Source organism: Perca fluviatilis, chromosome 14 (assembly GCF_010015445.1).
Source record: "Perca fluviatilis chromosome 14, GENO_Pfluv_1.0, whole genome shotgun sequence".
In the NCBI taxonomy this organism is placed as follows: domain Eukaryota; kingdom Metazoa; phylum Chordata; class Actinopteri; order Perciformes; family Percidae; genus Perca; species Perca fluviatilis.
The window spans coordinates 24,047,420-24,075,124 of record NC_053125.1 but is presented as its reverse complement, the minus strand read 5'-3'; the positions used below and the strand labels follow the sequence as shown (position 1 = coordinate 24,075,124).

Here is a 27,705-nt window from a genome sequence, read left to right as displayed (position 1 = left end):
TGTTTGAGTAGTTGTGATTGTAGGCTATTCTGATCCACACTCCATCTCAGAAGGTGGCGGTAATGAATGCAACCCAAAAAAAACGTCACAGGAAGAAGAAGAAGAAGAAGAAGAAGAAGAAGAACAACATCCTGGTGCTGCTTCCATATCATATCCACATAGATTTATCTATGCCATATCCAGCGACATTCGGGCGACAGTGTCACCGTGTTTACTGAAGTGCTACCCGGGCGGTTTTAAATCGAACCGCCGCAAGAGTGGCTATGGCTACCAAGAAAAGAAGTCTTTCCCGTGACAACGGGGAGCGGGACGGATGGCTGCTCCCTCACAAGCAGCTCAAGGCGGATGGCAAGCGACACGTAGCTGCCTTGATTCTGGCGAGGGGAGGAAGCAAAGGAATCCCTCAAAAAAACATCAAAAAGTTAGCTGGAATCCCGCTGCTTGGATGGGTGCTGAGGACTGCTGCGGACTCCGATGTGTTTGACAGGTAGATACTATAGACGTTTATCACGGCAGACATGTTGACATGTCATAGTAGGAAAAGCACAGGTGTATTCAAAACCATTAATGATGGCTGCATTCCACTTAGGAGAGGTCCTGGTATTCTGACTCACTGAAATAGCTTACTGGGACACTTGATGGAACTGAGCCATCGTTAAGGTTATCAATTTCAGCTGTGCTTTTCCTACTATGACAAGTCAAAAATGTCTGCTGTGAAAAAAAAAAAGTCCATTATTGTAGGATAACGTTGTGATGTTAACTGTTGCTGTGAGAATACACAGTAGCCTGTGAGCCATTTTAGTATTTTGTGAGAAAAAAGGGGGTGGATCGCACACAAATTGCAACCGAAAATCTGACAAATGTTTATTACTTATATTACTCATTACTCCGAAAGAAAAGGAAAAAAATATTGGACAAAACAAGGTATTTAATTAGTGAGGATTTAAGTTTTTGATGGAGACAAGTTCACTATTTTCGGACACTGCGTCTTCTTAGTTCATTCATTTGATGATATATATATATATATATATATATATATATATATATATATATAGATGTGTGTGTGTATATATATATGTGTATATGTGTGTGTATATGTTTTATTTTTATTTTTTTTATTGAGTTATTTTGATGTGGGATTTGGGAAGTATTCCGTTTTTATTTCATTTGTTATAAAAACTAGAATTTCAGTTGCACTTTTGATGGACACATCTGTTGTGTTGCACAGTTTATAGAAATAAAGGAATAACTTTTAGTAATTTGTCTGCAGGTCGTTCTGTTAAAAAAAAAAAAAAAAAAAGAAGGAAAAATCGTATGGTGAACATAAAATTGTGAAGGTTGAGTCAGTGTATCGTTACATCCCTAATGAAAATAGATGATTGCAAATATGATCAAATCATTATAATATTGACAACAACAACACCTTCTTTTTCCTAGTATTTGGGTATCAACTGACCATGATGAGATCGAGAAGGTGGCAAAATCCTGGGGTGCCCAGGTGCACCGCAGGAGTCCTGAAGTCTCCAAAGACGCTTCCACGTCTCTGGAAACCATCAGGGAGTTTCTCGAACAAAGAAAAGGTATGCAAACCGCACCAGGATGTGTAGTGCAAACGGTAGACTCCCAGCAGGCCTGGCTTTGTATTCATACTGCCACGCCGTGTGTTTGATCAGTGACGAGGCGCAGTATTTCCTCAGAGCGGACACAATAAAGCATCTGTTTGATTTTAAGGCGCATCCTTCTGTTGACTCTGTGTTCACAGAAGTGGAGGTGATCTGTAACATTCAGGCCACTGCCCCGTGTCTCCATCCGTTCCATGTGAAAGCGGCCCTGAAGATGATCACGGAGGAGGACTTTGATTCGGTCTTCTCGGTGGTCAGGAGACACCAGTTCCGCTGGAAGGAGGTCAAAGAAGGATGTAAGTCGACGGATGTAGGACTGTTGTTACAGTGCACGCAAAATAGTCCCACCTTTCTTTAAAGATTGAATCTGCTTCTTTTTTTTTTTTTTTTGCAATGCTAGATGATGCAGGACTACATCACATATAGAAGCATATATAATCAATTTTCTTCACGTTATTGGGTAATTGAACTCATCATTCCGGACGGCATTTTAACCATTGGGAAATGAGGGCGTATGGTCTGTCACAGAAGCAAAGAAGCCAGGCTCAGTCCTTGAAGCAGTGGCCCGCAGGTTCAATTCCAACCTGCAGGCCCTTTGCTGCATGTCATTCCCCCTCTCTCTCCCTTTTCACATCTTCAGCTGTCCTGTATAATAAAGGCCTGAAAGGCGTAACATTTATTTGACAGGGACAATGCACAGCTCCTTAGCAGTACCAGAGTTAGCTATAAACTAATTTTCATCAATAGTCCCTGGGCAGGAAACAGGGATCAACCTGTCTGTTAAAAGGGAAACCTAACACTGGAGTATAAACCGCTAACACAGCAGTAAAACAATAAACTGTAAACAATCAGATTTTACAGTATTAAAACTCGCCAACAACAAAAACCACAACACAAAAACACCACACCGACAACAATAAACATATTTGTAGTGTTTCGTAGAATAACCCTTTTTAACCCTTACCTTGCCTCCTTCTAGCTGGTGAGTTGACCGCCCCGTTGAATCTGGACCCGGCCAAGCGTCCGCGGCGTCAGGACTGGAACGGAGAGCTGGTTGAGAACGGCTCCTTTTACTTCGCCACTAGAGAGCTAGTGGAGAACAACCTTTTGCAGGTAAGTGACCAATGGTGACCTTTTTGAATGTGCATCACTCATCCATGGGAGGATTTTCTTGGATTTGAAAAAAAAAGAAGAAGCTGGAACTCACCTTCTTCCACAATTTTCATTCAGTTCGAGTTTGCGTGCTTTCACATTTTGATGCGAGACGTTTCTGCCTGCGTCCCCTCCAGGGCGGTAAGGTAGCCTACTACGAGATGACGCCAGAGTACAGCGTGGACATCGACGTGGACATCGACTGGCCTGTGGCAGAACAGAGGGTTCTCAGGTCAGCTGCGCACAACAGATCAGACAATCTTTCATCCAGCTTGTAATCCATCAAATGCTTTAGGGACTTGACCAAAATTATTAGAGGTGGAGGGAAGTCAGATTAGGGGGAAGGAGATTATAGTTTTTTTTTTCTGTTTGCTGAAGAAAGTCTTAGCTTTCCTTTTTCATTTGAGAAATCAGAAGGGACTTTTATTTCATCTAAACCAAAGATGAATTTTATTTCAGCCATCCAGTGTGAGATTTATAATGTTAAAGGGACAGTTCACCCCCAAATCCAAAAATACATAGCAGTGTTTCCTTTGATCTTGACACATAGGCTAAGCATTCTGTAGCAAATACCAATAAACCCACTATTAATTACATTACCATAATGCAGTGTAACTACTTCAGCATGTACTATAATGCACCTAAAATACAAACGTTCTCTCGACATGCACTCTAACAATGCAGCCCTATTTCTGATACCATGGGGGGCAGAAATATTTCCGTGGGGGGCCAGTCAAATCAACATAGAGGAAACCCTGCATAGTTTTCCTCTTAATAGCGGTGCTATTTGTCAATCTTGATTGTTTTGCTGTGAGCGTTGGACATATGGGCCATAGAGATGTAGGTCTTCTCTTCGATATTATGGAACTAGATAGCACTCTTCTTGTGGTTCTCAAAGTGCCAGCAAAAATTCCATTTGAAAAACTCGACAGCAAAGTCTCTTTCCAGACCACAGACCTGGTTGTGAGCAGTTTTCCTTTTTACCGAACTTTTCCCCCCAAATCTTAACCAACTGCCACTTTTCTCGTTTGAAAGCCATGATGTCTCTCTCTCATGGGCGGGACAAATTCTCTGCGCGGGCAAAGCGGAGAAAGTGAAATTTTTATGTCATGGGACCTTTTTAAGCGTGTTTTTTCCCGTTTTATCATGGGGAATGTTTAAAAAAAAAAATTATATATGAATCACATATATAATATGGGGAGGGCCCTCCTCCACACCCCAATAATTACTTTTATTGCTCATCTTTCACACAAAAGTCTAGATTTTGGTCAGATCTGTGTTAACAATTTCATCTTTTTTTTTTTTTTTTCTTCTTTCATCCAATCTGTGCTTCTGTCCTCAGGTATGGTTACTTTGGCAAGGACAAATCTTTTAGCCTCTGGTGGATCATCAGACAATGGATTTACAAGATGTGGCATTGGATGGTAAAGCAGCTGTATCTTTTAAGTATTTACAAAAATGTATCGTAGGGCTCTATTGGCATCCATGATGAACCATGTCAGGATTAGTCATGCATTGCCAGACCATCCTCCACAGCGTGGAGTAGTGGTGTTGAAATTAATCATTTTTACAGTGCATTGCGATGCGGATGATTCTGCATCGATGCAGTGACCGACCATAATCGATTATTAATAGCCTACTGATGTCGCTTGTTGATTTTCCGTTCTCTGATTTTTGTTTTGCCTTGACGGCTCATCAAATTATTCGTTGAATACGTGCTAAACATGGCTGAGGGCCGAATGCTAGAGCGAGGCATTATTGCTGACTAACTAGCTAACAGAATAGACCACAAACATTTGTTTATAAACGGTGGAGCAGCAAAGCCAAAGGATTAAAAAGAAAAGGATAGCAGAGACATTGTACTTCAGAAAAACAGACCGACTATATATAACGTTAGGCTATTTTCAAAAGTCAGCTCGCTAGCAAAGAGCCTGTCGACGGCGGGGAATAGTGAGCAACGTTAACGTTGCTAGCGAAGAGGACAGTCAACGAGCAGCCACTAACTTATTATCATCAGCATGACAAGGCAGAGAGCCACAGCCCTGCGACAGCCACCTGTTCAACTCCCCCACCTCCGTCTCCACTTTAGCCCATACATGTGTTATCGTCAGCCCAACACGTCACGGCAGAGACCATGGTACTTGTTTAGCAGCCTCACAATTGATCTATTACTGTTTACCTATCTATTTCAACCATACTTTTAGCTGACTATTATAACCATGTATTCATTACAGTACGTTAAAGGTAATATTTACAACAGTTTGTTCCTCAGATAGAAGTTCATCTCAAACGTAATGCTGTATTCTGGGCAAAATACGCTATATTCACTGACTGTGGGAAATGATAACGTTAGGTCCATGAGTAACGATAATTAATAAACGTTACACTATGAGCTATACCGGTCCCTGCAAATTTAAAAAAGCATGATATGACGTGCCGTCATGTATGATCGGAGACATTTACAGGTGTTGATGTCCTTCAGGTTGTGATTGGAGACTGTAGCCTGTCTTTGTAGGAATCGTGTAAGATAGAAGATATCTCCTACAAACGAAAAGACGGACATCCAGTGGAATTTCGGAAGTGGAACGTCGTGGATATAGACCACGTCAGGATTAATCAGTTAGGTAAACTACAGAAGGGTTAACCAATAATTTAGTTTTGTTAATTGAAATGTTCAGGGCATAAGAGAGAATAGATATAAATACTAAGGCCATCAAACAATGAATTTTTTCTTAATCGTGATTAATCGCAGAATTTCTATAGTTAAGCGTGATTAATCGCATGTTTTATCACATGATTAAAATTCGATTATTTTGCATTTTATAACTGTTTAAGTCCATATTAACAATGGAAAGCAATTCTTACCAGTGTATCTTGATTGGGAGTCAAGTGAATGCAAAGAAAGTTACTTTCTGAACTTGACTTTTAAGATTTTTTTATTTGTTTATTATTTATTTACTGTAAACAAAAGAAAGAAATGTGTGAATCTAGTCACACATTTTAATCTAGAGTCAGTATAGTGTGCAGTAACTCACTGATGTTCAGTGATCACCGGTTAATGAGACAGCGTTTGCACTTTGCAGCAGTTCCAGTTGGGCTTCTTTCTCCGTGGAGTACAGGCTGTGTATATGCGTGAAACTACTGTCCCCCTCGCAAGCAATGTATAAAACGGCTCAGAACATGCCAACCGTAGTATGTCTTTAAGACCCGAGTCCTCTACGATGCTGACAGGTCTGCAGTTAGTTGCCACCCATTTCGCAAGAGCTGTAGTATTTTTGGGGGGATTTGGTTTCAATAACAGCTCGGTGAGTAGCACTCTCCAAAATAGTGCTTTGCCTGAGCCCGCTAGCATCAACCTGAGTCACGTTAACTGTACTATGCTTAGCTCGTAGGTGGTAGCTCAAGCTTGACGTGCTTCGTTGATATTTTAATTCGGCTTTACACAATGTGCCTATGGCTTTCGACTTGTCTACTGAGCCGTCCAGGAGTTTTGGAAAATAAAAAGCGCCATTCAGAATTGTGTTGCTGCTGCATTTCTCCATCATGCCTGCAGCCTACAGCAGTAGGATGTAATAATTACCTTTTTTGCTCATCTTTCACGAAAAAGTCTAGATTTTGGTCAGATCTGAGTTAATAATTTCATCTTTTGTTTCTCTCCTGTTTTTATTTTTTTTCATCCAATCTGTGCTTCTGTCCTCAGGGATGGTTACTTTGGCCAGGACAAAAGTAATGAAGAATCTTTTAGCCTCTTGTGGAGCATCGGAAAATGGATTTACAAGATGTGGCATAGAAGGGTAAAACGTCTACATGCATCTGGATCAACATTTTGTCAACATTTGAAAAAACTTAAAACCACATCAATGCGTTGGCCAGACTTTTATCTCTATTGTGATGATGAGAGGAGGAGGAGGAGAGGAAGGAAGGAGAAGTGTTATTTCTCAGCTAACATGATGTAATGATGGACTAACTGACCAACTGACTGACTCCTAACTGACTTCAAACTTAATCACCAAGCTATGAAAAGCCGTTTTTGGTCTTCTCTACACTTTTCCAACCATCACAACTCTAGTGGTGGTTGAAATAAACACATAGGTTACCGATTTACATGTGGAAATATGTTGGCTCTATTCACACTAAAAGTACTATTTTTTTGAATGGAGTCCGGGAGGATATTTTTGGCACGAACACTGTTAGCTAGCTAGCGCTAACGGAGATGTAGCTGGCTAGCTAACATTGGCTGCTCCTGTGACTCGGATGTTTTAAATCGGACGCTTCATTAAACTTCGTCAGAAGAGGGATTCTTCCATCTATCTATCTCTGAAGGGTAAAGACTCACAAGTGTAAGCAAAACTAGTGTATTAGCTATATATGGCTAACGCTCGCGCGGCTAAAACCTTCCAAACTCCATGTAAATAAACAGTAATTTTAGCATCTTAAAACACACTTCCCAGCAAACATTTGGACGTTTCATGACCGTTGAAAAGACGTCCGTCCGAGACGTCCCGTCATGGTTGAAAAATAGTTCCAAAATGAAAGTTGAACTTGGCCGTGAATTCCACGTCTTTTCTGCGCGTCCCTGGACGTCAGAATTAGTCTTCTTCTGGATGTTTATAAGGTGTGTTTCTGCATAAGTGTAGGCTATATATAAGCCTGCATATAAAATAATCATACACCCATTGTGTTAAATCGTGAACGGCGATCTTGACGTTTACACATCTAAACTTGACAAAGGTTCTAAAAAGGTCCAAAATCGGTCCAGTCATACCTGAACGTCTATAACACGTTATAATCACGTGTAGATCAAACAACACTTTACTTATACATTTAAGTTCTTATTAATATAATTAATTGCATCTAAATATAGGGTTAAGGTTTGTTGCATGTAATTATGCATAATTTATAGTTATTACAGTAACTACATGTAACAAGGACCCTGTAAAATAAAGTGTTCTTATTTTCATTTTAGTATTCATTCATGTTGTTAGTATTCATTACAAATGATCATAAAGATAACGGGATGAACTAAAAAGCCACAAAATTCCAAATCACATTTATTTATTTTACGGTTTATACGATACAGTTTCACCCGGGAAACAGGAAAAACGTGTTCAATATAAAACAAATTCAGTTTTAGCTCAATTCCGTTAATTTAGTTCAGTTCAATAACACTGTCACAAATATCTCCCTTTGTGTAGCATCTTTTTGCAACATCATTTACACCAGAAAAGTTATTTGTTATAACCCCACCCCCAGCTCTTCCTGGAGCATGTTTCAAGTGTTCCGCCATAGCCGCATCAATTTCTGATTCAGTTGAATTTGGGCTCCACCTCTTCACAGCATCTGAGGGAAGAGAATATTACAATAATAAACAAAACAAACCGTAGGAAAAAATTTACATTGAATTATTTTCAAAATGTTTTTATGGTCCTATAACTAAATTAAAAAATAATGAAACAAGATTTTGCACCCGTTTCATGAATGAAAAGTTTGAAAAAATTTTTTTTTTTTTTTTTCTTCTCTCTCTCTCTTTTTTTTTTATATATTATATATATATATATATATATATATATATATATATATATATATATATATATATATATATATATATATATATATATATATATATATATATATATATATAGAACCCTAACCCATTCTATGAAAAAAAAATGTAGGATTACTTCACCTTAGAAAAAAAATAACGAAATAAGGTAAAAAAAAATCTCGATTAACAGTACAGTGCAGCGTAGCAATTGCATGCAATGTTAAAACATACACTTTCACAACTTTGACTGTAACATTAAACATACTTTATACTATGGTATACCGTTGTATAAGTTCAAAGTAACTTTTAGCCTACTAACGTTTGCTAGCTAGCTAATTTTAGCCAAACTCAGTACATTTCAGTTGACAATGTGGGCATAATTTCTTTCGGTTCATTCATGTCAAACAAGTAAAACTCAAGCACGTTAATCTAATAATACAAAATGTACTTACCCAACAGTAGATTTTTAATAATATTATCGATACAACTCAATTCCTCCTCTCCTCGTGGTTGTTCAACGTTCAAGTTACTGGTTCCGGAGTCTATGGGGAGAACGAGTTAACATCTCGCGAGATAATCTATCCTATCGCGGGATTTTGTAATATCGCGAGATCTTTTGTTACTACATCTTGGAAGCAGTTTCCCTGTCAATGGCAATTACATTTTATATATGTCAATGATTACATCCAACTCAGACATAAATGGTGACCAGATATATTTGTTTTACATGTATGCATACATTCATTCATTTAAAAAAACAAAAACAAAGAATACATCAGGTACAACAAGTTGAAATAATGACTGAAATGCAGTGGCTTAGCAATCACTTAACCACACTGGGCACTGTGTAATTATAATTTATTTAAACAACATAAAGTAAATGTACTTTGTATACAAATCGTGTTTCTTTTTCTGTTTTGCTTGACTAGACGTGTAAAAGACGTCAGTGGACGACTATCCACAGCCTTGGCTATAGACGTGTAAAGGACGTCAGTGGACATCTTCACAACCTTTTAAAAACTTGGCGAATTAAATTAATTATTTCAGTATTAACCATGCAAGGGTTTAGCGCAGCTTTATCACAATTGATTTCATAGAGGGGCATGATGGACTATAAATGCACGTGTAAAGGACGTCACTTAGTGGACGTCCACTTACAACTGATTCACAACATGGTATATGTTGAAGTACAAGTAGCTAAAAGTAAAAATAACAATTGTACATGCAACCCCACAGAACTGTTGACATGTACAAATGTATCTGAATGCATTTTTAGGAAATGTTCTGTGTAACATCTTTTTACCGATTTATGCCGTCCTACCGCGACTATTTTTGGCCAGGGACACAACGTTGCCGTCGGACCAATGTTTGCTGGGATGGGCCTCATTCACCAGTATCTTCCTAAGTTTTCTCTTAAATATGTTCTTAAGAAGCTTCCTAAGAAAAGTCTACGTCGGATTCATGACGTGTTCTTAAACAGCAGAATTGTTCGCATCTGTGTTCTTAGGATTGATGAATCCCACGTCTTCGTAACTGAAAGCGCGTGCCAGTTGTTCCTAATTAGCATAAGAAAACGCCCCGCAAATTCCCATATAAGGACATGACACTTCCCGTGCACCTCCTGGGTGACAGGTTTTCGGAGATTGTCGGAGCCACGGTGGAGGAAGTACAAACAACCAGAGACATATTTACTTTAGTAAAAGAAGAAGGTGTCCACTACCACAAACAAGGCCTGGCTTTTAAAAAGTTCCTGTCCTAACCAGCATAAAACGGAAATATGTTGTTAGAATCGGAATGCGGTTGGTTTTATTCATGGATGTATTTTATTTTCTTTAACCATGCAAGTAAGCAAATAAAGTGTGTGAAGCAGCGCAAATGGGGAGATGTGAAGAGGTCCAGCCAAATAAATAAGATATGAACGCGTCTTACGCAGCCTGGCGGAGGAATAAACGACGCTGTGGAGAGAAATAGATGGCAACTATGATTTAAAAATGGGGTGACACTTTACAATAAGGTACACAAAAAAATAGGTAGTTAATGATTAGTTACTGTTTTTGAAAAGGGTAGTTAATGACAGGTTGTATTTATTGTTTAATGTACCATTGTCATGGTCATACGACAGACGAATTAGTGTTTTAAAATGTCCTACAGTGTGAAATGTCAGAGTTTTTTAGTTTAGGAGCAAAATAGGTTTAAACGTCAATTGTTGCTGTCGGAACGAATGAAACGTGAAATGTTTCATTCGTCCCGACCAGGCAGTAAACCCCATATTCTATGTAATTGCACAAATATCTATGTTTATACTATATTTTATGCAGGTGAGACATGGTGGTTTTAGAAAGATGTAAATATATTTGGGGCTATCAGGTAGGGAGGCGAGTTTTGCCATGTTATCCTACGGAGACTGATGGGCTGTGGGTCATGAAGGGAACTTATATGGATGTGCGGTGGCTTACCCACATCAGAACAGAGTGAAATAACATTTTGTACTATAGAAACATTACATAATTGGAAACATGTATTATTCTAGCTATATAAATCACATAGTGCATGGTATTTCCATAACCGCGAGATATGCGCTTCACGATGACTGCAATGAGTTGTTAACAGACATTCACCAAGACGTATAGCCCTGCTGCAATCTATCTGAAATAACACCTATCTGATGTACCATTCATGATATGTTGCTAAATATTAAAGTTGTGGGAAGTGTACATAGCTTAAACTGTATGTTTCTTTCGTCCCCCACGCCTGTTTCATTCGTCCAGGCCAGGAGGGACGAATGAAACAAAACGCACGTCAGACAACTGCTTAAATAACCCCCGATCAGTTTCGTTCAGAGCTGAAAATGCAACTGTATTTGACAGAGGACAGATTTAGGTTGCTAGTGACAAAATATTAGCTTTCAGTGTTTTACAATGTCTTTGTAAATGACGTTTAATTAAAAACTGTTTCATTCGTTAGTTCATAACTAACTACCCTTTTCAAAAAGGGTAACTAACCATTCGTTACCCTTCTGAAAAAGGGTAACTACCCTTTCAAAAACAGTAACTAATCATGAACTACTTATTTTTTTGTGTACCTTTATTGTAAAGTGTTACCAAACGGAAATAATAAAAACAAACGTTTTCATTTTCACTTTTACCGGGGGCTGTATTACCGAGGGTCAGCGGCGCTGCGCCTGGGCTCTAGAGCACCGGAGCCGGCTTGGATCAGCGGTGCCCCATATATACAGTATCTACGGCAACCAAACTTTACTGGTGAGACAAACGTGTGACGGTCAGGAAGACGTTTTGGCAGGGGGGAAATTGATCAGAAAATGTAACGGAACATTGTAGAAATGTAGTGGAGTAGAAAGTATAGATAATTGCTGCAAAATGTAACAAAGTAAAAGTCAAAAGTAGGCTATGCACTATTGAGTCTACTTAAGTAAAGTACAGATACGTGAAAAATGTACTTAAGTACAGTTAGGACGAATTTGTACTTACATTCTACCACTGCATTTTGGCCCTATAAATAGCGATCAATCACCAAATAACGCAAGATTTAATCTAAAGTGAAGATTTAAAGTGTTTTTTTTGCATAATATGATTTTTTTTTTCAACAAATGATCAGAAATACATTACAGTACAATACTATCATTGTAAACGACTGTAGAATTCAATAAAATGCAGTAAGCAATCATTTGGAGCAAATTGTCATCACTCAAATGTGCGTAAGAGTGCTTTTCAGTGTTCGTAGATTTTGTTCTTAGCTAAGAACAAATCCAAGTTAAGAAAACATTAGTGAATGCCAGAATCTTCGTAAAAAGTTCGTAAGAAGGTGTGAAAAACGGGCTTCTCCGCCCACGTCCACACAGGATGGTGGCGACAAGGACACACTGAGAATGGGTGGTGATGGGATGAAGACACAGCCAACAGCCAACGTGGATTTGCAGGGAAAATGTAGATTTACAGTGCTCTAAAATACGTCATCCAGCACTCTGTTAACAACAAAAAAAACTTCCAAAACAAACAAACAAAAAATTAACCACTGGGTTTCTCAATTTAACTAGCACAAGCAAAAAAAAAATCTCTTCTCTCAACAAGTTTCTGTATACAACCTCTCAGCAAGTTGACACTCTCCCAACTCTCTTCGAGGCAGAAAAACCTGCGCTTTAAATAAGGCCCTTCAATTACACTAATTGGTAGAAACCAACATCACAGGGGGTTTTGTTATGTATAGTGGTTCAGCAGATATTTGACCTAATCACACACATACATTGAAATATACTTCATACACCTCATGTACTCCTAATAATACTAATAACATTAATTTCCTGTAATTGAATAAGCATTGCATTACAATACAGCCCATAATTTTATACTGACACAATGGCTTTCCCCCGCTCAAATAAACCCTTTCCCCTGGCCCAAACAGGGAATAAAATAGCCATTGTCATGGAGCTCGTGTTCCTTGGGGAAACAAATTGCTGCGGGACCAGGAAAATGAAAGTCGGTGCTATCAGTGTAATGTTGGTGTTTGCGTGCACAATGTATGGATTAACAGAAAGAAATGTGTTATGGAGCAGAATCGACGGGTACCACGTCGTTCGCTATGTGATTTACAGCTGTTTGGTGAGTAACTGAAAGTTGTGTAAATAAAGATTGCGCATGAATGAACCACGCTGCGGTTGCCGGCACCGCGTGTAGTTACAAACAGTCGCCGCTACGTGTGTGTGTGCTTGTAAGCGCGTTTGTGCGTGTAGGATAAGGAGTCAGTTTAAATGTTGTGGGGAATGTCAGGCGAGTTGGGGAAAAGGAGGGGCTCTACCTTTTCACAGAAGGGTTTAAGAACACATTTCTTCGTAAGAACGGTTTGTGAATGAGGCACAATGTTACGGGTCTCTCCCATGGTATTTCCTCTACCTCCGGTCTGCTCCGCGCTCAACTCAATTTTCTAATTTTCCACTCTTACTGAGTGGCGTAATAGTCGTGCAACACAACAAATCAATGATGAAATTCGTTGCCAACTTTTTTAATAATCAAATTTTATCGATTCGTTGTTGCAGCCCTAAAGGAAATGTGAATCTGTCATTTCCAACGCTTCAGTAGCTCGTCCTCTTAACACCACAGGATGGTGTTAATAAACAAGCTGCAAGAAGTAAGTTACACTGCCCCTCTAAACTGAAAAAAAAATAAGTTATCTCACACCCCATTCCCTGTTCAGGTCGCTACTTCAGGCTGCGGCCGACAATAATGTTAGATAGTTATACATCGCAGATAAAATTGTTCATAAAAGTCGTTATATTGTTTTGGGGACGATAACATGGCTGAATAGCTAGCTTGTCTTGCTGTTATACTGTCAAATTATTTGTACTGATTGCCAACTGTACACAATGTTATTGACTTTGGATCTTGCTAGCATAGCGTTAGCTCTCTGGCTTGGAGCTGAAGGGTTCTACGAGCTGAGCGGACTATATACTGTAAATACCGCTGGTTGCTAAGGGTGGCAAGTCTTATCTAAGGTCCGTTCTATTCCCTGGAGCAGGGAACAACGTTTGCATTGCGTAAGGACCAAGCCCCCAGGAAGAGCGCCATGTCTAAAAGCCACCATGGGCTTAGCGGATAGGGGTGGTACTGCACCCCATGGCCCAGAAAGACTTTTCACATAGACTTTGCATGGCGAAAGAAACGTCTATATTTCAGGGGATAATTTGTTTCGGGGTATATCAACCTACCAGCCCGAAACACTGAAAGGGTCCTTGTTTAAAACGTCACGTTTTTAACATTTTTAACATTCACTAGAAGCGAATCCAGAATTATTAAATTTGGCATGATGAACACGCATAATGGACGCAAGTAGAGCCGCGGGACTGCGCCCGCCCGCTCACGTGACTGTTCTCCCGAGCTCATGTAGCTAGCTGTAATAATGGATATAGCTAATGGTTGTAATTCACCATGTGTTCTATTAATACGTCCATGGTATTATCTTATGAAGTTATGATACATCCGGGGGATGTATGTATGCTGTAAAGCCTGTTACATGGATGTAACGTCAATAGCGTTTCCCAAACTGGCGGGGTAGCTAACATCAGGGGTAGCTAGCATGGCTGTATTAAGATCTATACATAGCTAGCTATATGCCTACATAATGTTACTACAGACATAGTGATTACATTGCCTTGGTTCTCTCTTATGATACATCCGAGGGCCGTATGCTGTAAAGCTTATAATGTGGATGAAGGATGAATGAAACTGCAGGCTAACTGCTAGCACTAGTTAGTAGCAAGCTAGCTAGCTAGTAGCACGACATAATTATTAAATCTCCTTGGTTGTCTAGCTAAATACATCTATCGTTTATTTAGCTAAGCATGTAAACAATCAGGAGCAACGAAAACACAATGTTTAACATTAGTGAATATTTTAGACAATGAAAACAGTGATTTCATGAGTTCGCCACTTGTAAGAGACACGAGGGAGAAGCTCATGAACGAGCATGTTGCTACCGGATGCTAAGACAACACAAACAAGTTGTTGCTAGTGCGCATGTCCATCATGACGTCATGGGCCAACAATGCAGAAGATCCGAACACTCTCATTCGAACGCTGTATCCAGGTCTCTTAATACATCCGTGGTAAGGACCTTATGGGATGGGAATGTTTGTTCCAGGTATTAGTCAAATCCTCAGGCATAGCCAGGGAAACAGAGTTATTGTTATTTACCAAGTTACCATGGCATAAGCGGGTTGATGCTGTAGCCATTGTCAGGTATTAATGAATTTCGGCGGAGGCTGCACTTCAGACGGTTCCCGCCTCACCGTCGTCCATGAATACCTGACAATGGACACCTCGTCGGTTATTAACCCTTACTTAATCTGTACACAAACAGAAATGTAAAACCACAATGTTCTGTTTGTGTGCAGATTAATCAAATGTGATTTTAAAAAAATGTGCCAAATAGTGAGCTAAAGAGGTACTGGCAGTGACAGGTGGCTGTTGTTACCTTGGGACAGAACCGGTTAGCTGTTTCTGCCCATTTCCAGTCTTTATTCTAAGCTAAGCTAACCGGCTTCTTCTTCTACCGCACAGACATGAGAGTGGTGGTATCAACAAGATGGCAAATAGTTTCCCCAAATGTAGAACTAACTATTCCTTTGACTGGGTCTGCAACTAACAATTTATTTATTAAGAGTTTAGTCCATATAATGTCTGTTGTGGTATCTCAGAACCCAAGGTAATGTCTTAACTGTCCTGTTGTCCTCGGGGTCAAATTGGACCCGTTATCAAAATGTCTACATGTATATTTGAAAATATATATAAGAGTTTCTTTTCCAACCAAATTACCGAGAAAATAACATAGATGGTTCCAGGTTTGCAAGTACAGTTAATGATCACTACTTTCATTGGATTTTGAGTTTTATTCAATTTTATAGCATTTGAAAAAGAATGAAACGGTTTCTAAACAGTATTCTGACTAAACTTTGACATACACAAGTCTTTGATTATCCATGAACATACATTCCTCTAATGTAAGTCAAAATAATTCATAATTTCAGCTTTTTTTGACTCAAAAATTAGGTATAATTAAAAAATCCAACGAGGTTTATTGACCATGAATTCCAAAAAATAAGTTTAACACTAGTGGTAATAATAAGTTGATGTCTGTGGCATGTATACAGTATTGGTGGTAGTGGAAAAACGCATCAACAGTAATAAAAAAATAAAATAAAAATAAAAGTGACAAAAACATTGAAAAAAAGTCTAAAAAAAGGGACAAAATCGTCAGAAAAAGGGTTAAAAAAAAAAGGGACAACAACGTAAGAAAAAGTGTCAAAAACAAAAGTGTTAATTTTCTATTTTGACCCAAGAGGACAACAAGTGCATGGTCGGCATGTTTTTCTGCAATAAAGTGAAAGTCAAACTTTTCCTCCAGAGATGATGGCCACATAAAGAATAATATCAAACCGATGCATCAGAAAAGGTGATTGCTTTAATACAGCAAATCAGCAAATCGTTTCAGACATAAAATTCATACTCCCATTTGAATTAAATAAAAAAAATTAAACTTCAGAGTCAGACAACAGGAAGTTTAAGAAAGCTACAACAAAATGACCAGGAATTTTAGCTATGCCCCAATTCAGGGGCTGAAGCCTTCGGAGGACACAGCCTTCCATGTCTACCTGGGCCGCAGCCTTCCAAGCCCACGAAGGCTGAACCGAGCGGTCTCCGAAATGAGACGGTCTGGTCTGCAGAGCATTTCCTGTTTTTCGTCGAAGGGCAGCTCCTGTTGACTAGCAACTTGTGATCAAAACATTACCTACAGCACCGTTATAGAGCCAAAATGTTGTTTCATTATATTTTACCATTTGGTCAAGTGTCTCAAAGAGAGAGGAACAAAAATAATCAACCCTCATGTAGCCTAGATGTGAACATCTCTCGTCTCCGAGACCCAGAGCTCCAGTCAGCTCACAGCGGGGTCTCGGAGTATGACTGGCCGGCCAGATATCTAGCTACTCCCGCAGAGCTAGCTGGCGTCAAGCGGTTTATGGAGCTTCTACACTCCGAAAGCAAATTTGGAGCAAATTTTTAACCACGGTCAGAAATCTGGAGCAGGAAAAGTTAACTCCTTTTCTTGAGTTCATGTTGCTAATGGAGAAGGAGAACCAGGACAGGGGAAATGCAACGCTACACGTCAGGCTACGGCGTAGGCTACCGCGTAGGTTCGGTCTCTCCAGGTACCTACGTACGTTGCCACGGTGTCGATTTAATGCAGCATAAATAAGCCATAATTCTAGTTTTTTTTTTCTTCACAGGGCAACAAAGTATTTAAAGACAAGAAAAAGAAAAGAACAAATAACTTCCAGTTGCCGTCCCGTCACTCCTTCATGATGACTGGCTTGATAATAAGTGGCCCGTCGTTCTTCCCAGATTTATTAGTGCAGGGGCTGAAGAACGGGTAGATGCACTCGCTGAAAGTGTCATTGAAAGTGTAGATGTGGACTTTTGCATCAACGTTGTAGAAAGACACCTGTAGAATCAAGAGGACACCCGGGATTATTTGAAAAAAACTTCACTTGGTTGAAGACAAAAGAAGCAAATGAATTGGATGTGTAAAATGTGTTTCCCATGCTGTACCTGTCCTTTCTCATAGTCCACAAATATCCCAATCGTGTTTGGACGGAGGTTCAGATGGACGTCTGTGGAGGGTTCAGTGCGAAAAGCGTACTTTTTTCTGAGGAGAGGGATGAAGTGGAGGATAAGAGAAAGGAGAAGATAGTTAAAAACTACAAAGGAAAAGGAAAGACAATAAATGAAAAGAAAAGAAAAAGAAATTTGAGTATATTCAATCACCGTCTGCTATATTTTATGTTATCTCTCTGTTATGATGTTTTATTATTACATTATACACCATACTTAATTTCAGAATTGTGCAAAAAGCAACACTTTTTATACGATTTCATGGCAAGATTTATTTTGGAAAAACAAATAATTTGAGAAAAGCTGGCACCAACAAATGATGTTAGGATGCTGAAAGAGATTAAAGCCGCGTTGGCTGAGACGTGTCGATCAAACTGCATATCCTTTATTCTTTAAAAATTCTATAAACGCAAACTCATTAACGCCAAACACATGCAAAAGCCATACAATAACAACATAAGCGGCGTCAGCGGATGTTGACAACGAAATGTGCCGATTATTATTGCCGGCGGACTATTATTTCCTACACATATGGAGGAGGAAAGTTCTTACCTGTGTTTGAGAAGTCGCGTATTGCAAGTGAAACGTTGTTTGCTAACTAACTATGACTACTATTGCTATGTGATTGTCACAAATAAGCAATGTTGTCCAATGTCTGCCATCAATCATAATAGGCTATTATGAAGGTAGCTATGCAGTAGTCTCGCTTTGCCAGACCTTCCTCCACAGCGCTGTGGAGGAGGGTCTGGCTAGTCCACACAGCATTCCGGGATGGGAGGAGAAAAATGTGCTCTGGTTTATTGGCATTTTTTTTAAACCAATCACAATCGTCAATTCCATGTGTACATTCAAAAGTTGTTTTAGTCGTGCAACAGAAAATTCAGATTGGACAGATAGCTAGCTGTCTGGAATTACCCTGCAGAGATCTGTGGAGCAGTTAACCATAGTCCTCATTAATCCACCGGAGTTTTAAATTCCAACACTAACATAGCGCTAGGTAACGGGAATCCGCCCGAAAAGAGGGAAGTGGTAGTTTGTGGATATAGACTAGGTACGCAGTAACATAAGCATTACGTTATTTAGCTCGGCCAGTTTCATTGTCAACTTCCGTTGTTGCTCACTTCCGTTATGCTGTAACTTTTTTACATTTGTGTTTTCCGTTAATGTGCTTTTGATTTTCGAATTTGCAAAGCCTTCTGGAAATTCAGCCCCTTTGACACTTCTCGGCCAAGCTAAGTAAGGGACAACAGAATAAGCTGTAGACAAAACAATAACATGATAAAGCCTTATAAAGATATTTTGTGTTAGAAGACAGTTGCCTGCCTATTGACACATCTGGCAGTGACAGAGCAACATTATCACTTGAAGTCGTGTTTGTGTCCACATGATTCATTTAAGTCCAATATTCACTCTCCTTTTAGCTCTTTTTTTGGTCTCCACCAACTCCTGAGAAAAATATCTGTGTCTTTAGCTGCTAAATGTTCCACTTGGTTCACCAGCTTGTCTCTAACTTTATCTGTCTGCTGTCTGGTGCTGAGCAGGTGGCATACGGTAGGCTTTTGGAGCTTTTATTGGCTGAAAACCACCACATGCTGCTTCTGCTTCTGCTTCTGCTGGTGCTGCTGCTGCTGCTGGAGACAAGGTTAATGACAGCAGAGGTCCAGGTCAGAAAAGCTAAAAAGAAGCAACTAATTAACATCTCATTTGGGTAACTACCTGATGGCAAAACTCACTTGTCTCTCAGGCTGAGGAACCAGTATCCGTTGCTTGGGGTAACTTCAACCTTCCCCTTCCTGTTGATTGATTGTCTGGCCACACCCAGATCCCAGTCAGTCTTCCCGCCCACCTCCACCTGACCAAAGGAAGTAGGACATTTACGTACATACAATCATACCAAAGGCTGGGAGGACATTCATGTAAATATTTGCTCATGTTCTGTTAACTTTTATTATTTTTATTTTTTATTTTTATTATTATTTTACATTAGAATTTTGTGATCACAACATAATGCACATCCTTTTTATTGTGATCTAAAGAGAGAGTGCCTCTTACCTCCCAGTAGTGTCTCCCAGACGAGATCGCCTCCCTCCCTATGACACAGACGACTCTGTTAAACCGCTCCGGATTGTCTGCAAGCATCTGGTCTTTATCTCCACACCTCACCTGCAGAAACACAGACAGTTATTGTTATAGCAAACTTCATAGGCACGACACATTTTCTTTATAATTTACAGTAAATATATGTGTGAATATACATCTCCAATGCAAACATGAAAAAAAAACGGCAACGGTATGGAGAATTTTTCAAAACCAAAAATCAATAACATACCAAGATTTTAGTCCCAATTTATGGACATTTTCAAGATTGTATGGAAATTTCTCGTGGGTTTGTGATTGCATTAAAAACGGAATGATTGCCCTTACTGGTGTGTGTTTGTCAGGTGCATGGGTCCGTGTTGTGTGTCCCCCCGTCTTTTTTGGACCTGAACTGGGTTGGTTTGTGGGTGGGTAGGGGACTTGGAAAATTACACACTGTTTACACTATACCTTGTTCACCACGACTTGGGCTATGTGTCACCGGTTGTAAAAATGTAAACTTAAATAAAAAAAAAAGTTGGGAAAACAACGGAATGATTTACAATCTTTGTTCCTTCAAAAAAGCGAGCTCGCAAATGTAATGCTAAACAAAAAAGAATGAACTGTGAGTAATTATTTTTTGATATAATAATTTAACAGGTGTCTCACACTCTTCATGTCCTCTGACAAAATCAGTCTGGGATGAGCGGTGTTGCTGTCCAGAGTCACATCCACTGTGTTGAAGAAAGAATAAAAATGTAAATCATTTTAGATTATTCTATATTTAATCATGTCTGCAAGCTGACTTTATGTGTCATTATTGTTTTGTACCTGCATACTCCTGTATCTTCCTTATCCCTGCAGATAAACAGGACAAAATGATGTTATAGCTCCTGTATAATGCACTGTATAGCTTTATATCATTACTCGTTGAAGGTGGAATGCTCACATGTGCTGTATAATGCATAACTGTTTAAAGGAGGATGGATAGAGTCACTCACTGGTTTGTATTTGGAAGGTGGATGGCAAATATCATTCACTGGTTTACATACTGTATGTTTAGCTTATTTAAAGTGGAGTGGGAGTGGACACTTACTGGGCTGTGTTAGGACCGGGCTGAGTTCCATTACTGAGGCAGGAAAACCTGGAGAGGAACAAGGAGACACCGGTCTACTGTAAAACTCATACTAAGATCACCACCAGAGGGCAGTGTTTCAGTGCTTTATTATAAAAGATCTATTGTGCCTGGCTCATAGACCGTAAAAATAATCGACATAGCTTCCGGGTCTGAAAAGTGAAGCCAATGCTGAAGTGTCTTAAACCTGTATTTCATCTAATTTCCATCGGGGAGACTCCACTGACTCCAAAAACAAGTATGTTTCTATAGAAGTCTATGAGAAAATGACTCTATTTCTCATTTGATTTATTACCTCAGTAAACATTTTCATAACGAGTCAATGGCCTCAATTGCTAGTTTCAAGTCTTTATCAATACAGCATGACATTCATGTTTTAAATTATCGTCTCATTTATTTTAAAATAGACGATAAGCGGGGGATGCTTTAGGGCGTGTCAATCAGGACAGAGCTTAGCAATGCTAACCATGGCACTGTGGACATTAAAATAGACCGTAGAACACCTCTGGGTGTTGTCCATGTTTTCATCTTAAACTTTGACCCTCTCACTGCATGTTTTTACTTCATCAAAGTTAATTTGAACATTTTGGTCTCCTAAAAATGTGATGTGAATGATTTTGATTGGTTCTGCCAACCAAGCTAGCTAACTAGCATTAGCTGGTAACTTAAGGGGAAGTTCGCAGATTGTCTGTACTGCCGTACATGCAGATGAACGGCACCAGTGCCCGGAGGTCCGTCTTTACCTGCCGATAAATCTCCACTGGATGACTCGTGCCAAAAAGAGTTGAATTGGCAACTTCCACCCTTTAGCGTTTAGCTTAGCCCGGCGCCATTGCAACCATAAACAACACATTTGGCCACGTCATCATCTCCAGCTCCACCCTCTTGTCAAAAAATTGTCACGTCCGGTTGCAAAAAAATAAGATGGTGAAGCCTGAATCGTCAAACTCAAGGCTTCAAAGCGGTCGTCCATAAACCCGTGGTGACATCACATATGCTACGTCTATTTTTTTTTTTTTTTACAGTCAATGGACTGGCTCAAGGACTTAAAGAAGAAGGGTGTTTTTTCATAGAGTATAGACCATTCGTTGTAAAATTGCTCTTTTGACTCTACTCTGGACAGCCATAAACAATACATTTTGGCCTCATCATCCTCCCCAGCTTCACCCTCTCGTCAAAACGTTGTCACGTTCGGTTGCAATAAAGATTCGCCAAACTCGAGTCTTCACGGATGCTACGTCAATTATTTTTACAGTCAATGGTCTAACACAAGGACTTGATTGGTGTGAATGGGTTTTTTCATAAAGCATGGCTCTTTAGCTCTTTTGACTCTACTCTTGACTGTGTTCATGTCTTTGTTGTTTTTCATCTTTGCAAAGAAGCCTTGTGTTTTGCATTTCACTGACCTGTTTCTGCAATCGTCTCCAGCTCTTCCTGAAAACTCTCCACCAGAGCTGCCAGCGACCTGTAGATGGTCCCTGTTCCCAGGTCAGAGTTCACCGACACGTCAGACCAGTCTTTGGTCGGTGGAGGACTGGAGAGGTTGGGGAACGTCTGGAAAGTAGGTGGAAATAAATAAATAAATAAAATAGGATGTCAAATAACCCCCTCAGGGTTTCCACAATGTTTGTCAGTTTCTCATCACATCAACCAACCTTGACACAGTGCATATAGTCATCTGATTGGGCGAGCTGGGCGAGAGCGCTTTCTCTCCACCGTAGTTCTTCAACCTCCAGCTCCAGCTGTCGTATCATGGAGTCGGCCTGGTGCTCGGCCGCCCTCCGGCTCATTTCCATCACCTCCATCAGCTCTGCCTGGGAGCGCTGGATGGCAGACATAAGCTCTGACAACATGCAAACGCTGCCCACAGTCTCTCTCTCCACCGCCAACTGAGGAAAATAATGATACTGTAATGTAAAACTTGCAAGACACCTTTGTTACAGTCACCATTTTTTTTTTTTTTTATATTTAGCTACAATACCTCCAATTCAGTCACTGACAGTCTGATCTCCTCGATCTTCCTGATTCTCAGTCCGATCATCTCCTGGATCTCCTGCTCCGACACACTCAGCTGGTCTTTCTGGGGAAATTACATAGACTTACAGTCATTTCTACAACTACTATAGCTGTGAATGTGTCCATGCTCTTTGTAACGCCCATCATGGACACTTTAACCCAAACCTAACCTTAACCACTGACCCAAAAAAATCAGCTTTTTTTTTCAATTGGGCAGACGGCTTTGGTCCCCAATTGGACAAGCTGTCCCCAATTAACTGGTCTTTAGAAGGAAATGTGTCCCCGAAGGTAGTCTAAGTTAGAAACACACACACACACACAATGGGACATTTTGAGCACATTTTAGCTTTGAGCAGTATACGTTCCGTGATTGAGGCTAAAAGCCACTTTGCATCAGGTGGTTCTTTGCATCCACGTCATCCTTTCCTATCAGAGTGTCCTCATCAAAGAAGCTGTATAGTTTGTCCGTGAAAGAAGCATATTATGATATATATTGGCAGCGACCCCTAGTGGCAGTAGTAATCTACGGGGTGGTGATGGCGCAGTGGATATGCAACATGGCATCATGACTTTGCGTAAATATACACGCCACTTTCATAAAGCCAAATGGCGTGTTGATGTAAACAGACCCACCACGTGGCCTCGCCACGTTGCGCGTTATCGCGAGAACGCGACGTACTATCACGAGAACAACGTCACACGCCTGTTAAGAAAAAAAAAATGGTTGAATTTAGGAAAAGAACACAGGGAAAGGCTTTAGTAACAAAACAGCAACAAAAACACGGAAAATAACGACTAAAACACGCTTACGACAACAACAAATGGTTGGGTTTAGGAAAGAAACATTGGGTAAGGCTTATTAAAAATTACAAAAAACGGCCGAAAAATCGCCACACGCGGGGAGCAAACCCAGCTCTCCCAGGTGAAAGTCCTATGTTTTACCCATCCGCCACCTCAACCTACCTCTTTACCCAATCCCCCGTTCCTTTATACCACTCGCTACGGCGGAAATGGACTCGCAATACAGGCCAATGGCGGCCGATTTGCGTTGATATACACGCAAAAATGCGATTATGCGTGTTGATAACACGCAAAAACGGAATACAAATTGGCGTGTCATACATACGCCAATTCATGAGATCAGTCTGGGATATGACACGTGCCTTTGGCGTGGGAGACCTGGGGTTCGATTCCCACTGCGATACATCAACCAATGTGTCCCTGAGCAAGACACTTAACCCCTAGTTGCTCCAGAGGCGTGTTACCTCTGACATAAATAGCAAAATGTAAGTCGCTTTGGATAAAAGCGTCAGCTAAATGACATGTAATGTAATCTGCTAAAAAGTCTGCTAAGGGAGGAGGGCCGGGTGGTGGATGTGTCATACAGACACATGACTTTCACCAAAACATAACCAAGTAGTTTCGCTTGTTTGTGCTTCACTTCAAACATCATTCTGTTTTTCCCACCTTGGTTTCCATCCACTCGGTTTCGAGAGTCACTGTGTCATGATCCTGATGGTCCAAGGTCTCACATTCAGGACAGATACATGCTCGATCAGTTCTACAGTAAATCTGAAACCAGTGAGAGAGTGTCGCAGTGTTAAACCTTGAAACATGAAATATAATTTAATACAAAAAAAAACTGCACAGTTAGAGGACCCCAAAATCATAGACTATTCTTCTTGTTCCTCAGTAAGCACAAAGCACTATAGGAATCGGAAAGGCTGAAAATCAATGAGATATATTGATTTTATAAATTAATAAAGTATTGTACCAATATTCCTCTGCGGTGGATCTCACAGATAGGAAGGCTCCGGCTGCTTGCAGCCCCAGTCACGGTGAACCTTCTCCGGCCGCTGGAGTGGGGGAACGTGGGAGGCGGCTCAGGAGATCCGGAGCAGTTTGTCAGGGCAGCAATTGGACTTGAGTTTGGTACCGAAGAAGCAAGTGAGGTTGTGACTGTTGATGCTGACGTCGGGATGGGCTTACCTTCCAAGGTAGAAGATACATGAATTTAATGAAAAATCAAGGAATTTAAATCTGTAACCTTCTTATGTCGGGTCAGTTAGTTCTTTCAATATCTCAACAACTATTAAATGGATTGCCATTACATTTTCCACAGAGATTCATAGTCCTCAGATAATCTATCATTATGACTTCAGGGCTCTTCTGACATTGCATCTAATGTTAAGCAACCACCATCTAAATTCATTGTGTCCAATACTTTGGTTTGTGATCAAACATTTGCAGAACTGGACAGTCATGTATCATCTGCATAATGTGCAACTAATCCAAGACAATTTGACAAAAGACATTTGTCCAAAGTTTTGGGAGAAAGATGCCTGCATTTTTATCAACTATTTGGACATATCATAGCTGTTTCAATGTGGTTATATACATCTAAACAGATATTTTGACTTGGAATTATATATTTTGTAATAAAACTCAAATTCCAGTCTGTTTTCATGCAGCCAGGAGCGCAACACAACATGACTGATTGATCTAAAATTTCCCTAAAAAACCCTAGGCTAGGCAAAACCCTTATTCACCTGTCTTACCTTGAGCGTCAGGTAGCGTCAATGCTGTTTTTAGCTGATGTTGAGGCAGCTTCTTCTTTAATTCATACATGAAATTGACTGGCATGTCTCCGTTTCTTCCTCCTCTTCCCCCTCTCTTCTCAATCCGCACTCCTCCCCCTCCTGTCATGGGTCTGAACTGATTGGTGATCTCTCGCAGTGTCCTGTTGATCTCAAGCTCTGGTCGCTTCTGGAAGGTCTTCTTACACAGAGGACACATGAAAACCTGGGAGAGGAAGGAGGGATGGGTGGGGAGGGGGGTGGGGGGGAGGACCAAATAAGATAATGAAATGGGAGGAAAACATGGAACCCATGGCAGATGAAAAGTGTAGAAAGTAAGTAAAAATGAATGGATCAATTGTTGAATTTTTAAACAACGTAGACAATATACAACCCCCGAGTTTGTGCTTCTCATGTATTAGTGTATTACTGAGGTTTTCTATAAAAGATATTTAACCGGGGGAAACAAACTTCATACATCGAGGATGACATCTATACGACATACTCACACACCTTACATCCGTCCCAGTATTTGCTGATGCAGGCCATGCAGAAGCTGTGGCCACACGGTGTGGACGAAGGGTTGTTGAACACATCGAGGCAGATTGAGCACAGGAACTGCTCGTCTGACAGAAAGCTTCCATATAAGGACATCCTATGGTCAGCAAGAGAAAGTAATATAGAGTTAAATCAATACAAATCAGTCAGATGGCAGTGGGATGGGAGGGGGGTGAGGGGGAGGGGTTTAATTAAAAAGGCTCTTCGAAGAAATTTGTAATTATTACTGTGATATTGCTTTCCCATCCCTTGCTTAAAGTGTCTGAAAATTAACAAGTGCCTCTTCCTTTGCTCCTTCACATCTGTTGGAAAGTTTCACCAGCAGTATGTGTGTTCGGCGTTTTTGGACAAGAGGAACCTTTTCAGCTCTAAGAACCTAATGTAGTTCCAAGAACCCCCTTCTTATTGTGTCTGCACCACAAGATCTAGTAACAATCTACTTCAGTGTTTCTATTGGCAGTGGGAATGCAAACAGAAAAAAAAAATACATTGAAGTTCTCGGGGGAGCTTGTAGCCAAGATATCACAAAGCAAAAACAAGCAAGCTTTGCTCATAACAATGCATCATTATCATTGATATGAATAAAGTTAATAATAGCTGAATGAGACACTCCTGACTAAAAGCGTAACTCTCGCCAAAATGCAACCTTGTCTGTTTGTGAATATACCCGAGTCAAACCTTCGTTTAAAAGCATATTTAGGACGGAAGCGCCACTTTTAATTTACTGTATTCTCGTTTTTCGGTCAAATGGCCTTTTGAATGGGAGTGGGGCACTTTAATGCTAGCCTCAAAATATCTATTTTTAAACACTAACAAGGCTCGACACAACATGAGGAAACAACAAGAGCTACGGTGATTTGTTCAAAACCTTTCTTTTTCGTAAACTCTGGGTACACAAACAACGTTGTCAATGTTTTCGTTAAGGTGTAGAGCCCCTGGTGATACTTCAAGCAAAGTTTCATGTTGTGTCAAGCCTTCTTAGTGTTTTAAAAATAGCTATTTTTAGGCTAGCATAAAACACTCCCATTCAAAAGGCCATTTGACCAAAAAACGAGAATATGGTAACGCTTCCGTCCTTAATATGCTTTTAAATGAAAGTTTGACTCGGGTACATTCACAAAAAGATCCCAGGTTGCATTTTGGCGAGAGTTACGCTTAAATAAAGATGAGGATGGTAACCAAAACATGAACTGTGATCTAAAGGGCCTTCCAGGACAAATTTCTTGACTTAAGTATACATTCAAATATGCAAAACGACCATTACAAACTCTTACTTTTAATAATGCTCTCAAAAAAGTACTTTTTCAAAAAAGAATATACTTTCTTACTGATGGTTCCATGGGATAATGGAGATATAGGAATTCATTTTAATGAGGAACTCGATTTAGAGCTACAACGGTCGGTAGTATTTTATTAATAATAATATTATAATAATATTTTTTAAGTACAAACTGCTTTTCCCTGTTAATTTAAATGTAAACTGAATATAGACTGTTGGACAAAACAAGACATTAAAATAATTGTTGGTTGCAGCCCTACTACATATTCTCATTGAGAGACGCATGGCACAAGAGATCAGACTGGTTTCTGCACTGAAATCGTCGCTTGTTTTTAAACATTTTCTAGATAAGCATTAAACATGACCTAATTAAGTAAAACGTGATACCTTTCCGTGTTGGTAGGCCTGATTTTAAAATGGACCCCAAAAGCTCCAGATCCGATCTGTTGTTTCTTGATCTTGCAGGTCGTACTGTATTTTGATCGCTCATAACCTAACTTATGAAGTTTTTGCTCCTCCGGCTGTGACATGTGAAAGGCGTGCATGTGTTGTGAATTTACTCTTTCA

At 40.0% G+C, this 27,705-nt stretch overlaps 2 protein-coding genes across 9 annotated transcripts; one reads left to right on the top strand and one right to left on the bottom strand.

Moving 5' to 3' along the window:
- Positions 1 to 88: 88 nt before the first annotated feature.
- Positions 89 to 20,125, top strand: LOC120572715 (N-acylneuraminate cytidylyltransferase-like). Of its 4 annotated transcripts, XR_005641480.1 has the most exons (9): positions 89 to 487; positions 1,438 to 1,580; positions 1,763 to 1,918; positions 2,602 to 2,735; positions 2,912 to 3,006; positions 4,117 to 4,198; positions 6,475 to 6,568; positions 19,040 to 19,162; positions 19,243 to 20,125. XR_005641480.1 is itself a non-coding variant. In XM_039822092.1 (7 exons), exons 1-7 carry the CDS (start codon positions 264 to 266, stop codon positions 6,502 to 6,504), a joined length of 864 nt encoding a protein of 287 aa, XP_039678026.1. In that variant the 5' UTR covers positions 89 to 263; the 3' UTR covers positions 6,505 to 7,734. The 4 variants fall into 4 exon arrangements, 1 of the variants encoding a protein (XP_039678026.1); XR_005641478.1 differs by having other exon boundaries at positions 19,040 to 20,125; XR_005641479.1 differs by lacking the exons at positions 19,040 to 19,162; positions 19,243 to 20,125 and adding an exon at positions 17,114 to 17,197.
- LOC120572714 (E3 ubiquitin-protein ligase TRIM39) lies at positions 17,096 to 27,705 on the bottom strand. 5 transcript variants are annotated; one of them, XM_039822087.1, is made up of 16 exons: positions 27,526 to 27,703; positions 25,815 to 25,956; positions 25,284 to 25,527; positions 24,500 to 24,714; positions 24,193 to 24,297; positions 22,691 to 22,789; positions 22,365 to 22,598; positions 22,116 to 22,263; positions 20,671 to 20,718; positions 20,406 to 20,432; positions 20,244 to 20,308; positions 19,551 to 19,661; positions 19,232 to 19,350; positions 19,010 to 19,126; positions 17,436 to 17,532; positions 17,096 to 17,328 (listed from the first exon to the last, which is right to left on the bottom strand). In XM_039822087.1, exons 1-16 carry the CDS (start codon positions 27,681 to 27,683, stop codon positions 17,176 to 17,178), a joined length of 2,082 nt encoding a protein of 693 aa, XP_039678021.1. In that variant the 5' UTR covers positions 27,684 to 27,703; the 3' UTR covers positions 17,096 to 17,175. The 5 variants fall into 5 exon arrangements, with proteins under 5 accessions (XP_039678021.1, XP_039678020.1, XP_039678022.1 ...); XM_039822086.1 differs by having other exon boundaries at positions 19,010 to 19,129; positions 27,526 to 27,701; XM_039822088.1 differs by having other exon boundaries at positions 19,049 to 19,129; positions 27,526 to 27,701.

Excerpts from the sequence above, each read along its gene's own strand:
- LOC120572714 (XM_039822086.1), bottom strand. The coding sequence starts at position 27,683 with ATGCACGCCTTTCACATGTCACAGCCGGAGGAGCAAAAACTTCATAAG. Across the intron at positions 17,533-19,009 it reads CCAGACAGCAGACAGATAAA|AAAAAAGTACGCTTTTCGCA; the intron begins GTTAGAGACAAG and ends CCCTCTCCTCAG. Across the intron at positions 17,329-17,435 it reads TGGACTATGAGAAAGGACAG|GTGTCTTTCTACAACGTTGA; the intron begins GTACAGCATGGG and ends TTGATTCTACAG.
- LOC120572715 (XM_039822092.1), top strand. The coding sequence starts at position 264 with ATGGCTACCAAGAAAAGAAGTCTTTCCCGTGACAACGGGGAGCGGGAC. Across the intron at positions 488-1,437 it reads GACTCCGATGTGTTTGACAG|TATTTGGGTATCAACTGACC; the intron begins GTAGATACTATA and ends TCTTTTTCCTAG. Across the intron at positions 1,919-2,601 it reads GAAGGAGGTCAAAGAAGGAT|CTGGTGAGTTGACCGCCCCG; the intron begins GTAAGTCGACGG and ends GCCTCCTTCTAG.